This window comes from Copidosoma floridanum, unplaced genomic scaffold (assembly GCF_036245765.1).
Source record: "Copidosoma floridanum isolate Cflo_tuat_1 unplaced genomic scaffold, Cflo_Japanese_pri ptg000006l, whole genome shotgun sequence".
Taxonomy (NCBI): domain Eukaryota; kingdom Metazoa; phylum Arthropoda; class Insecta; order Hymenoptera; family Encyrtidae; genus Copidosoma; species Copidosoma floridanum.
Window position 1 is genome coordinate 24,722,115 of NW_028321883.1, and position 12,268 is coordinate 24,734,382.

Below are 12,268 nucleotides of genomic sequence, written 5' to 3' on the forward strand. Positions count from 1 at the left end.
GTTCTTTTTATGGAAAAAAAATATTGAAAATTTATTTTTAAATTTGTTCCATTATTTGTAACAACCATATGTTGCTCTGCAGACATAAATAAGCACTGGAGAAAATGATGAATCTCAAAGAAAATCTTTTAAGACGATAACGATTATCCTGCCAAATCGATTGATTTGCGAGAAATGATAAGTTTTTATAAAATGTTTCAACAACTACAATATTATTACGTATATTGCAAATTTTAATCTACCACGATAGAGTTTATTTACGTTTTTATATAAACATAATATTCATTATTAATTTTTAATGTTAATTTTTCATCACAACTTAAAAAAAAAAAAAAAAAAAAAAAAAAAAAATGAAATAGAATGTTTATCTAGTAATTTTTATTGTTTTACAATAATAAATTTAAATAAACTTACTGTATTATGTATATCTAAGCATGTAACAAATGAAAGTGTATCCATTACACATCAATGTTGTCAATAAAAATTAAATAAGAATTATTTTCGTGTTATTTCAATCACTGGTGAAATAAAAAAAAATTATTAAAATATATAAGACACTTTATTTTATTCTAATCATCAATAGATGCGGTACAAACATTTCAATTTTAATAAATGATACAAAATGCACGTTGCATAAAAAAAAATCTTTAGAAAAGTGAAAAATACTTTGATTCATGTATATAAATATAATTTAATAACATTGTAAAATTTTTTACGATTTATCTTATTGTTACGTACGTAATTGTTTAACGATTAATATTATTACTAATGATAAATTGAAGGCAATTTTAGGCACTTTTAGTTCGAATAATAAGACGTATGTAAATTTTCTTCATTTGTATCGTTTGAAATGACTACTGTAATATAATTTCATTGGTGATAAAAATAGTATTCTAGCCGCAAGTTTTACTTTGACTGCAAAAAATAGAGGAAGCAAAAAAAGCTTGTACGTATCAGTAGGTACACGTAAAATATGTCTGAAAAGAGAAAATTCTTCGTAACGCAATCATGAAAAAATATACAGAACAAAGATTGCCCCGTGAATATTATGTATACAAAATAAAGTATTTGCTAAATCACGTAATATAGGCACTAAAAATGTATACTTAATGGACGGAATGTGCGTAAAGCGATGTAAAAAAAAAAAATCCAAATGCCTACTCACGAAAATAGAGATTCTACGTAAAAATTACATTTGCAATGGCAGTAGTATAGAGTACAACGTAGGCAAAACTTTTCCTCTTTCTCTCGTGCATTTTGGTACTGTTGAAACTTACCACTACTGTATAGATAGGGGCAATATTAGGCCTACATAATAATAGGTATGTATATGTATATATTGTATCGGTGACGATCAAGCGATTGAAACCGAAACGTCGCGGGAGTAGGTCTTACTTTCCCAATCTTGTTCCGATGGCAGTACTTCGTGTCTGAGTTTGCACAAGCGCGGCCCGTACTTGATCATCACGACAATGACACCGACGACGAACATCGTCAGGGCCGTTGATGCCGGCCAAAACACGTGCAGACTCATCTTCAATGGTATTTCTTTTTTTTTTTTTTTTTTTTTTTTTTTTTTTTTTAAATCGAAAAAGTAGTAGTAAAAACAATTCAAAAGTCACTTTCGCGCTTCTGCAGTTCTATGTACTGTTGCGCCTGCCGGGATCCACGCTCGGTTTCCTCGTCGTGGTAAGGCGCGACCGCGTGAGTGCCGGAGTACTGTGGCCGAAGGCCGCCCTCTAGCTCGGACAAATCGAGAGGCGGATTATTCTGGGGCGTTGCCGTCCAGATAGTGTTGATCCAACGATTACCTGAACACGGGAAAATCGTCATATACTTAAGTACCTTGTACTTGAATGACAACACTTTGTACACTTTAACCCCGCCCCACCTGACTCCTTTTAAAATCACAAAAGTATATTCATTCGAATATAAAGCGTGACGCATAAGACAATTGAATTACCAGTGTGCCGATCCCTCCAGTAGCCGCGGTACTGCGAGCAATAGCAGAACACCACGTTTAGGACGAGCAAAAAGCCAGCGATGATCGAGCAGATGCTGATCGCTACGTAAAAATACGTGTAGTTGCTGTATATGACGTCCTCAGGATCAAAGTACGGATTCTTCTTGTATTCGTCTCGATTCAGTAGCGCAGACATTTCATTGATCTACTGGCTCGATCTACTGAAAATTTAAGTTGCAATAATTTGTTAAAAAAAAAAAAAAAAAAAAAAAAAAAAACTACATAACATATAGATACATAATTGTAACAAGCATCGGTGGGCATTATTACAATAATATAAGTACGATGGGTTGGTGTACACAGAAAACATAGCGACGATGCGCTCCAAAGTAGGCTAATTGCGTGATTTAAAGAGAAAAAGGCGCAATGCGCACACATGCATGCGTGCGTGTACCGATACGTTTTACAATAAGATACGAGCTTATTCGATTTAAGTAATTTAATTTCCGAGACGAAACGTCTGAACGGCCGAGCCCTGCCCAAAGGTATAACGCAGACGTACGGCAACCGCCGCCCACATGCACTTGTTACTTTATACGTGTCGAGCGAGTTTGTATACCGATATTATATACGTTACTACGCTACCAAAGCGGTATGTACACACGCTCCCGAGCCGGACTACTCTACTGATGCAGTAAGGCGTCGACCCTTTTCTTTTTTTTTTTTTTTCTTCCTAGGTATCGTCAATAAAATATTGAGTTATCGCTATTTCCCGGACCCACCTCGTTTGTTCTCCTGTTGGCGCTACTACGCGATACTCTGGTCGTCAACATTGAAAATCGGCAGCTCTGCAGCGACAACGACGGCTTCACTCGTACCGAGGAATGCGCCTCCGAAATACAAACTCTCAAGTTGTACTGATGCAGTGCGTATACACGATGGGCTGGGTGCGCCGCGGCTCTCACTCCTTTTTTCTTTTTTTTTTTTTTTTTTTTTTTTATTCCCTTCCCGTTTTATGTGTTATATGTGAGTGTATACCTGTAGGTGAGGAGGAGGGAGAGTCGACGGAACGCGAATGGTGGAGGTGGATCTCGAGCATAAACCATAGGCAACCATACAGACGGCGAGCTAAGGAGAGCCCACAGGAGAAAGGTCAGTTTTTTTTATGGGTATGCGTGTACGCAATTCAAAAGTTGTCCTGTTGCCGATTTCGCTTCATTTTTATGTACAATTATTAAAGATACATTTTCGTTTTTTACACAAAAAATTAATTGTACCATGTAAATGCATTTCGAAGACTTAACGATCTTCTTTTTGTACCTTCGCGTAAGTGGCGACTATGCAAGCATTTTCAAGTGTAACGTCGGTGGTTACGTAGTTTACCAGTCGCCCGGTAAATCCGCGAGATTTCAAATATTCCAGTCTAGCCCAATTTAATAGCGTTTTCACTTTTCTGCCCATGATTTCCCGAGCCGAGTCGTCGTTTTGGGTGTTTTGTTTGATGCCGCAGGTTGCCCAGCTGGCTATTTTACAGAGAATCGGGAATTCATCTTTTGTGAAAGTTTCGCTTTCCAAGTACTTATGGCCAACGAATTGCGAATACTCGCATTGGTGGTGGCAGCAAAACGCGATTACTATTCCAACTTTTGAGCTTGGATTGTCTTTCAGTGAATTCGTCAAGCAGCGCAGAGTTAAATCTGAAAAAATCCGTATTTTGTGCCCAAAAATTATTTTACGAAAGAGATAACGATAATTTGAATAACTTTAGTACATACCTGTAGCGACGCCGCATAAATGTTTTGCAACCGCAACTTGGGCTTTGGTGTTTCTAACTTCTGGAACGTCGCTTAATTTCAAGTCCGCGATATCCGCGTGAACTCGAATCACTTTGAAGTCCGATTCCTCGTTTCTCAATTTGTTATCCTTTTTGTGTCTGTGATTAGAACGGTCAATCAACAGAATTGACGTATTTGGTTGGTTTTTCACGGCTTGACCCAACCAGTAAGTCAACTTTCCTGTACAAATACATACACGGAAATAAGTACTTTTTAGTTGAGTTACATTGGTAGAATATACAATTTTTTTTTGTTTTTACCTCTACCAGCACCAAATTCAATAAAACATGTATTCTCACAAATAAGGTTGGCTTGAGCCAAGTGTCCAAGTAATGATGCTGTTTGAAGTAGGTGTCTTTTGGCTTCATTACCGTAAATTGGATCACTTAATTCTTCTTCTAATACTTTGTGTTGTAATATTTCCTCAGGTATCTCTGGTAGTTTATCTACAAAAACATTTCAAATATCAGTAAAATCAAAACTTCCATGTCAAGCCATTCATGCAAGAGTCATACATTTTTAATTTACCATACGAATTTTTAATCTTTGCTAAAACGATATTAACTGCATCCTGGTCAATTTCTGACAGAGGAACATGGTTAGCCTGTGTTGTTTTATCCGTTAAGTTAAATCCTCTGATAACATATGGTGGCTGCATGTCTTGTTTAATTTTCGCATTGCATACTTTTAAATGCTTAGGCAATTTGGATTTGTAACAAGAACTGCAAATAGTCTAAAAATTATGTGGTGTCCCAACCTATATAAATGATCAAGTGAATAGTTGTGTATCAGAATTACTCACTGGGTTGGATCAAGTGGACAGGCCACCCTTTCATCAGTACATACAATTCCATCTTGAATAGATTCATGTTCACCACAAAATCTCTTGCCCTTCTTCACTGTCATTCGACAAAAGCGTTTTTTTCTTTCAACAAAAAATTCACATTGATCTTGTCCAGGCATTTTTTAATTTCAATAAATTTTTTTAGATCATTTAAAAAATTATTGCTCATTCACTAAAAGACCTTATCGCAGGTTAAAGGTATACGTATTAAAGAGTTCGATTATCATCAACAATGCGCGCACGTGTACTTATCAACTGTCACTATTTATGGCTCCATATGTATAGATATATACACAAGGCTGCAAAAGACGTCACTTGATACTTGCTATGAAATGACAGTCAGTGGAACCGAGATCTACTGAAGCCCGGTCACGACATCTGCATAAAAACGCTACATTTTAATTTTTTTTTTATGTATCGTTTACTTGAATAAAGCCCGGGGTATAAGGAGTAGATAATAGACAGTCTACTCATCTCTGCCCGGATCGAACCCACAACCCTTTAAAAATCGTATTGTTTCAGATTTTCAAACTAAATAAGTAGTTGATAAAAGCAAATCCTACGATACGTGTTAAATAAAATCAAATAAAATTAGGACACAGATGGGAATATCATAATAACGTAAAAATGTAATGTAAAGTTCATATGTGAATTAAGGGAAATCGTAATTTTGTGCACTGTAAAGAAAAAGAGGAAAAAAAAAATGCAGTATATTTTTAAAAATTTGTTACAGGCGAGAAAATAAGTAGACTTTTGGAGCTCACTACTAGCAGACGTTTTCTTGAGCAAATTTCAAAACAACAAATCGGAGCAATATTCAGCAATAAGTATTAGGTACACCCATTTGGAACCAGCGCTGCACACATTTCAGCCAAAAGTTACAAAGAACAAGAAGAGTGCGTGCATAGTGGTTGTGGCGCTTCGCAGTGTTTGCGCGAGGGAAGCCATTGTAAGCAAGTAAATGCAGCATTAACAAGTATACGAGTATACAAGAATGAGTAAAGGAAGACACGATGTAGACATGCGAGCCGAGCATAAGTCGGCTTAAGTATTACTCAAGTACAAAGGGTCGTCGGTCGTCGCTCTTCGCACAGTCTATATGAACTGAACATCTATGTTTATGTACTTAGATGGTAGGTGGTACGTGGTACGTATATTGCAAAATGTGATTACTTAAGTAGTGCGAGCGACTTCCTTTTTTTTGAGAATTCTCTCTCGCACGCTCTCACCATTTGCAGAGTTTGCACCCGATCTTCACTTCCAACCTGCGCAGTGTAGCGCTCAGGCGGCTCAGGCTCAGCTTGGCCCTTGGAACAGGATTTTTGTCGGAGAAACTATTCAAGTTGAGAACCTTAATCTTCTCTTGGCATATTTCAAAAGCTCCTTCGTGTCAAATACAAATGTGCAGTGGCACTCAATCCCGGAGGTTGTCGTGAATATATCTTGCCGACTGGTGTTGGTGTGTTTTTTGTATTTACTTGTTACTTACTTGTTACGTTGTTACTCTTTTACTTGACAGTCTTGGTATATTTTTTTTTTGTAGAATGTGTATACACGTATAGTTACTATAATAAATAAGTGCAAAAGGTTCGGTGCTCTCCGAGACTCGATTGTTTGAAACCCTTTTAACATAGTTGTAAATGTTTTATTCATAATTATTACCATGTCCTTAGAAAAAATGTAGTAACTTTTTCCTCCCATTTTTTTGTCGCGTAATTTATTATTGAAGTGCTGGGTGCAAATTTAAGTGGTTTATAAGAAAACAGTACAACTTTGTATAAGTGAAATATTCTTCAATTCCTTTGATACTTGACAAATTTTTTGTTGCAGATCGTACAGAGACAACCAATAGCCATGACGTTAAATAATAGCTATTTTGTCATGCCATTAAATATGGACAGAGCTTGTAGAATTTGCTTGATGGAAAATACAAACTTACAACCCATTTTTTGTAGTAGACAAACCATAGATGGCAACATAGATTTGCCACAAAAGATTCAACTTTGTGGGGGTGTTGATTGCCAGGAACAGGATGGCTTACCTACTCTTATTTGTGGCGTCTGTATGTATAAAGCAAATATTGCCTTTGAATTCAGACAATTGTGCCAACACTCTGATGCTAGACTAAGGATGTATTATAATAAACCAGCTAAATTCAATAGTGCCACTGTAAGTCACACTATGAAATTAACTCTAAAAATACATTTGTATTATTTTACTTAATTTATCATTTTTACTCAGGATTCTGGTACACAGACTGACTTGCAAACACAGGTTCTTTTGACAAAGTCTGATGAAGGATTGCAGGAAAGTTATTATGTAAAAGAAGAAACAATGAATGGTCAGCAGTTCCATAATTCAATCGCAAGTGGAGAGTATCATTCAGAAGCGCAAACTAATGCGGTTGTTACTTCAATTGCAGCAAGCATATCCACAGTTAATGTAAATAATATTTCGGTTCCGGAACAAAAACTTTTCGATTGCCATCTGACTTTTGATGAACAATCCAAAGATATTTCTAAAAATTCAGAAACGATTCCCTGCAATACACAGTCAGTAAACTGTGGTCAGGAATTAATTCCTGTTAACGTAAATTTAATCAATGGCGTTTGCGGTATAGATACAGGTATTAGTGTTGGAGATGACGTGAAAAACAATGTTAATTATTATTACATGGAGAAAGATCAAACTCTTACAGAAGATACCAACTTGCAAAAACAAGGATTGGATGATAAGTCAAAGAGCATGCAAAATGACCAATTTACTAGTGAAGAAATTGAAGATGATTATTTTGTTGAAGATACGGAAAATCAAACCCAAGAAGAGAAAAAGTATAAGTGCAAGTCGTGTCCAAAAACTTACACCACTCAGCTTGGCTGTAGGAAACATCAGTTGACACATGATAAACAGTATAAGTGCGAAACTTGTTTCAAAACATTTTGTAAGCTTGAAAATTTTGAAAAACATAAGCCTATTCATAACACGAAGCCTTATGCCTGCCATATGTGCCGTACCTGTTTTTCAAAACCTGAAAGTCTTGATGCACATATCAAGTCGCACATCGAAAAAGATAACTATTTTAAACAATTGAATTCTGATAATCCAATAAGTGAGTCTAATGAAAAAATTAATTGCAAAAGTGAAGATTCAGATGATGAAAATGGAAATCAATCTATTGGTTTGGAAAGTGCTGCAAAAAACTTTAAATGTGAAGAATGTGGCCAATATTGTTCGTCGTTGAAAAATTTAAAACGTCACACTCTCATACACGGGGAAAAAAAATACTCTTGTACAGTTTGTAAGAAATGGTTTTTCCGACCCGACACGTTGAAGAAGCATGCCGAAAAACACGGGCATGGACTGCTCGACAATATGTCCGACAGCAATAAATTGTACGAATCCGATGATGATGTATTTCCGAGTGTAGATAGCATTAAATCGGATAGTGGTAACAATTGCAAGAAAGCAGAAAGCGAGGACGAGAACAGTGGAGAGTACAAATGCCAGCATTGCGACAAAGTAATGACAACCAAGAAGGGCTTACGAAGGCATGTCGCTATGCACAAGCCAAAGCCAGAGCCAGCAGTTTGTGAAGTCTGCAAGAAAGTTTGTGCCAGTCGAGCGCGACTGGCTCTGCATCAAAAAATTCACAGCAAGCCCAAGGAGAAAGTGCCAAGAGAGTATCTCTGCCACATTTGCAGCAAAGTATATCCCAGTAACTCGTCGCTCACCTACCACATGCGAACTCATACCGGAGTCAAGCCTCACGTCTGCAAAACCTGCAACAGTGGTTTTACCACTACCACGAGCTTGGCCAACCATATCCGCATCCATACCGGGGACAAGCCTTTTGTTTGCCATGTATGTAGTGCGGCATTTGCCGTGAGCTCGGCGTTCAGGCGCCACCTGACTCGTCACACCGGTGAAGCCAATTACCATTGCAAGACGTGCGGCAAGGCTTTTAAACGATTGAGTACGCTGAAAGAGCATACGTACACGCATTCTGGAGAGAAGCCCTACGTCTGTAAGACCTGCAACGCGGCGTATAGCCACAGTGGCAGTCTCTTTGCTCACCAGAAGCGTTGCAGAGCCACAGAAATGGTTGCTGAAAGTAACCAGAACTCTGATGATGTTCATGTTAACAATGTGCAATCCGCTGTGCGGTCGCTTCCTGTGATAAACGAGATATTCTGAGGGAATCTCAAATCAATTTGTGTCTCGACAGATGACGCGCTAACGAATTTTAATTATTCGTTTCCTACGACTGAAATTTTGATACAGAAGCCACTATTGTATACATTTATAGATTAATTCAAGTGAAATATTTGTTATTTCTTATTTAGTTTAGGTTATACCGTAGTTTTTTTAAAAATAACCTAAGTTGGCAACTACTAACAATTTTCATCTATATATTCATATGAAAATATTTAATGCAATAAAGAATGTTTTTACAATATTTGACTGTTTTATCTCATTTAACAGCTTTAAATAACAGTTTTCTTTCTTAATACTATGGGAAATAAAAATTCAAAAGTCACTATTAATGTTACTTTTCTTAGTAAGTAATGTAAGTAAGAAATAACGTATTATGTACAAAATGTCATCCAAGTGTAACTTGACATTACTGCTCAGTTGCGATTTTATACTTTTTCTTCAGCACTCGATAGCGGCGCCACACTGATGCTCTCGTTCTCTTCAACATTATTGCTAAATCTGCAAATTTGCGATCTGATGACTCATTAGTATCATGATTTTTAATGAAATTTAATATAACGTTATCTTCTTCTTGAGCGTATCTATAAAATAAATTTTTTTTAAATCAGTGAAAAAAAAGATCCTGAAAAATGTACACCGAAAGTTTTACAGACCTGCTCGTTTTATGTGGTTCATATAATATTCGAAACCTGTGGTACACACTATACAAAGATCTATCATGAAGTCCATCAGCCAAAAACTGCACAAACCGCAACCTATTTTTTCGGCAACGCAAGAGAAATTTATTGTGCGGTCTCATGTATAAAAAAGGCTTTGGATTTTTTTTATCCCAATTGTGTAGCTAAAACGATATAATAATCAGATTAGTCGTACTTTGGTTGAAACAAAATTCATACTAGGGAAATGCAAACAACCTTGCAAAAGGCTTTCCAGTTTTTTTTTAAAATACGATCTTCTTCGCTTGAAAACGCTCCAATCTTCAATGGTACGTGCGTTTCAAATAAGGGTCGACGCCATTGTGCCCCAAACTAGATTATTTGCTTTTTTGCCGTGAGGTTCATGATGTGTAAAAATATATTTACAAGGTGTGCGGCGTTCCGACGTCTCATTTTCGTGCCGTTTTGCGCCGTTTTGCGCCTTCTATCGCGACGCCATATTTGAGGGAGATGTGACTACTACAGCGCCGAAGAGCGTGTACAAAGAAACGAAGTGGCCAAAGTTGAAACTAAAACCTATCCACCGTGAAGTGAGACATACATAGATATAGACACACGTGTACGTGTCAACTGATCATTGTTTACCTATTTAGTCAGTTTTTTCTGGGTAAATATTGCCGAATTGGGCGTTTGGTCACTAAAATAACTTGAATGAAAATATTGAAGTAAAAAATATATATTGTTTCAGGAGTTTCTTGATGCTAATACGCTTTATATTTTAAAAGCTTTTGAAATTTGCAGACAGACATGGCGGCGCGATGGAAGCATTCCTGATTGGTCAGTCAAAATGGATGCGCAACGCCAAGCCTTGGCCTTGTATAATTTTTACATTATTGTCGGGTTGGCTCTCGAGCTCGAGCAGACTTTGAGAAGTCAGATTAGTTCATAATATGTTGTAAATTGTAAGTAGGTATAGAGTCTTTGGAACTTTTTTTGTGAAATTGTGAGTTATTTGTGTATATGGTATATACCAATATAAAAGTATATTCTATCGTAACAAAAAAATCAAAAATAAACAAATGCATACATGGCCAACACGATTTATAGATTTGTCTACGTTTTCCGACAGCGATGATGACGATGATCGTTACGCTGTACAATTAAATAAAAGTATCGAAAAGAAGGAAGAAAAGGTAGGGGCAACAATGAATAACAAAACTCAAAAACAAAAAAAGGTGAAAGTTACGAAACCCATGGCCCGTATAAAAAAAGTAACGCGGTCATCGATAAAAAAGTTGGAGCATCCGAAGAACAACGCCTCCACTGTGAGGGAGGATAAGGACGAAGTTATCAAAAATAAAAGCAATGACACTATTTTAGCAGCATTGGCAGCTGCAATGGCGGCATTAGCAGCTGCGACAGCTAACCTCACAGCCGGCCGGACTGCCGCTGCTGCCGGCCCCGCCCCCAGCTCTCAAGAGAAGGTTAGTTTATTGCGACTGAAAATGTATACTGTGCGTACTTACTGCGTGTATATTTATTTCATTTTTTACACGCAATTGGAATTTTTGTCTACATATACTTTCATTTCATCACATATTATGATAAACTATAATATGGTTTTGGGCGTGTTGCTTGCATTTTCTTAGAAAAAAGGGTTTATTTATTTAATTTGAAAACACTCTAGTATAAGCAATTTTTGTGTGTGCAGAAGTTCCAAAATGTTTGTTTTTTGTTGAGAGAGATGACATACTTGTAACTCGTGAACGTATTGTTGTGATTTATGAACATGTAAACAAAATTTTTTTAGCCAAGCTGGAAGGATTTCTCCGCGAAAGAAATGGTAGTCAGTGCACTTGGCGCTCTGCACAATCGTAAGGGTTCAACTATTTTTGCCATCAAAAGATACATAAAGGCAAATATGGAGCCAACGAAATTGCGATTGAAAAATATAACCAAGGCAGTGGTTGATGGCGAAAAAGAAGGATGGATTCTTCGCTTAACAGGGAGTGGTGCGGCTCCAGGAAGTCGTTTTAAGTTACTGCCTAAAACAAACCAAAAAAGACTACGGAGCAGGTAGCGCAGCTCCCAATCAAGAGGCCAAGAAAAATCTTATTTAAAAAAGAAGCTTTAAAAAAATTCATAGCATTAGATACAAATTATTTGTTTTATTAATTTGAGTGTTAGTATATTATATGACTTCCACTCATAATTTTCTAAAATCACATAAAAGAACCTGATTTTTGCAATTTTTATTTGATTGAATTATAATACCTTAATCTACAATACTTGTTCAGTGCTGTTGTACTTGGAGTCTTTCCAATAAATTAACTTATAATTTACTGATAAATTAGAAAATCATTTCTTGTGTTAGATACGTTAAATACTTTTTATGTAATCTTTAACATTAAATAATGTAAGTTGCTAATATACATATTTTACTATTTTTTCAGTACTCATTTCAAGTGCGATTATGATGAATTCGTTACTTTAATTTTATTAGTACAAGTTAAACATTTTCCCTGCATGTTAAAAACCAATAAAAAAATATTTACTCTAGAGAGTATCAAACTTTTATACAAAACGAAAAAATGATGGGTAAGCATAGGGGGCCCGGCATGGACATTGGACAATGAACTGACGAGTGTGACCGCTGTGACGACTTTAGTCATTCAGTGACGGTAGTGACGGGACGGACGACGGATATATGGTCAGGGCGTGTCATCGACTATGTCGTCTACACATAAAATACACA

At 36.6% G+C, this 12,268-nt stretch overlaps 4 protein-coding genes and 1 long non-coding RNA gene across 8 annotated transcripts; 1 reads left to right on the forward strand and 4 right to left on the reverse strand.

Annotated features, from left to right (window-relative positions):
- Positions 1-589: 589 nt before the first annotated feature.
- wrm2 (wurmchen 2 transmembrane micropeptide) lies at positions 590-1,535 on the reverse strand. Its single transcript, XM_014355054.2, has one exon. It carries the CDS (start codon positions 1,532-1,534, stop codon positions 1,355-1,357), a length of 180 nt encoding a protein of 59 aa, XP_014210540.1. The 5' UTR covers position 1,535; the 3' UTR covers positions 590-1,354.
- A 44-nt stretch (positions 1,536-1,579) lies between these two features.
- Positions 1,580-2,898, reverse strand: wrm1 (wurmchen 1 transmembrane protein). Of its 2 annotated transcripts, none has more exons than XM_014355053.2 (3): positions 2,746-2,898; positions 1,964-2,181; positions 1,580-1,811 (listed from the first exon to the last, which is right to left on the reverse strand). In XM_014355053.2, the coding sequence occupies exons 2-3, from the start codon at positions 2,157-2,159 to the stop codon at positions 1,612-1,614; spliced, it is 396 nt and encodes a 131-aa protein (XP_014210539.2). In that variant the 5' UTR covers positions 2,160-2,181; positions 2,746-2,898; the 3' UTR covers positions 1,580-1,611. The 2 variants fall into 2 exon arrangements, with proteins under 2 accessions (XP_014210539.2, XP_014210537.2); XM_014355051.2 differs by having other exon boundaries at positions 1,964-2,184.
- A 266-nt stretch (positions 2,899-3,164) lies between these two features.
- On the reverse strand, positions 3,165-4,854 carry LOC106640826 (tRNA:m(4)X modification enzyme TRM13 homolog). Of its 2 annotated transcripts, none has more exons than XM_014354986.2 (5): positions 4,601-4,854; positions 4,327-4,520; positions 4,059-4,244; positions 3,739-3,978; positions 3,165-3,660 (listed from the first exon to the last, which is right to left on the reverse strand). In XM_014354986.2, exons 1-5 carry the CDS (start codon positions 4,759-4,761, stop codon positions 3,263-3,265), a joined length of 1,179 nt encoding a protein of 392 aa, XP_014210472.2. In that variant the 5' UTR covers positions 4,762-4,854; the 3' UTR covers positions 3,165-3,262. The 2 variants fall into 2 exon arrangements, with proteins under 2 accessions (XP_014210472.2, XP_089454634.1); XM_089598508.1 differs by having other exon boundaries at positions 4,327-4,531; positions 4,601-4,631.
- A 790-nt stretch (positions 4,855-5,644) lies between these two features.
- LOC106640867 (uncharacterized) lies at positions 5,645-9,022 on the forward strand. Of its 2 annotated transcripts, XM_089598300.1 has the most exons (5): positions 5,645-5,789; positions 5,881-6,101; positions 6,473-6,811; positions 6,884-7,010; positions 7,080-9,022. In XM_089598300.1, exons 3-5 carry the CDS (start codon positions 6,497-6,499, stop codon positions 8,834-8,836), a joined length of 2,199 nt encoding a protein of 732 aa, XP_089454426.1. In that variant the 5' UTR covers positions 5,645-5,789; positions 5,881-6,101; positions 6,473-6,496; the 3' UTR covers positions 8,837-9,022. The 2 variants fall into 2 exon arrangements, with proteins under 2 accessions (XP_089454426.1, XP_089454425.1); XM_089598299.1 differs by having other exon boundaries at positions 6,884-9,022.
- Positions 9,023-9,160: 138 nt separating this feature from the next.
- On the reverse strand, positions 9,161-9,870 carry LOC106640827 (uncharacterized). Its single transcript, XR_016293709.1, has 3 exons — positions 9,772-9,870; positions 9,511-9,698; positions 9,161-9,438 (listed from the first exon to the last, which is right to left on the reverse strand). It is a non-coding gene; the product is annotated as an uncharacterized LOC106640827 (long non-coding RNA).
- Between the last annotated feature and the right edge of the window lie 2,398 nt (positions 9,871-12,268).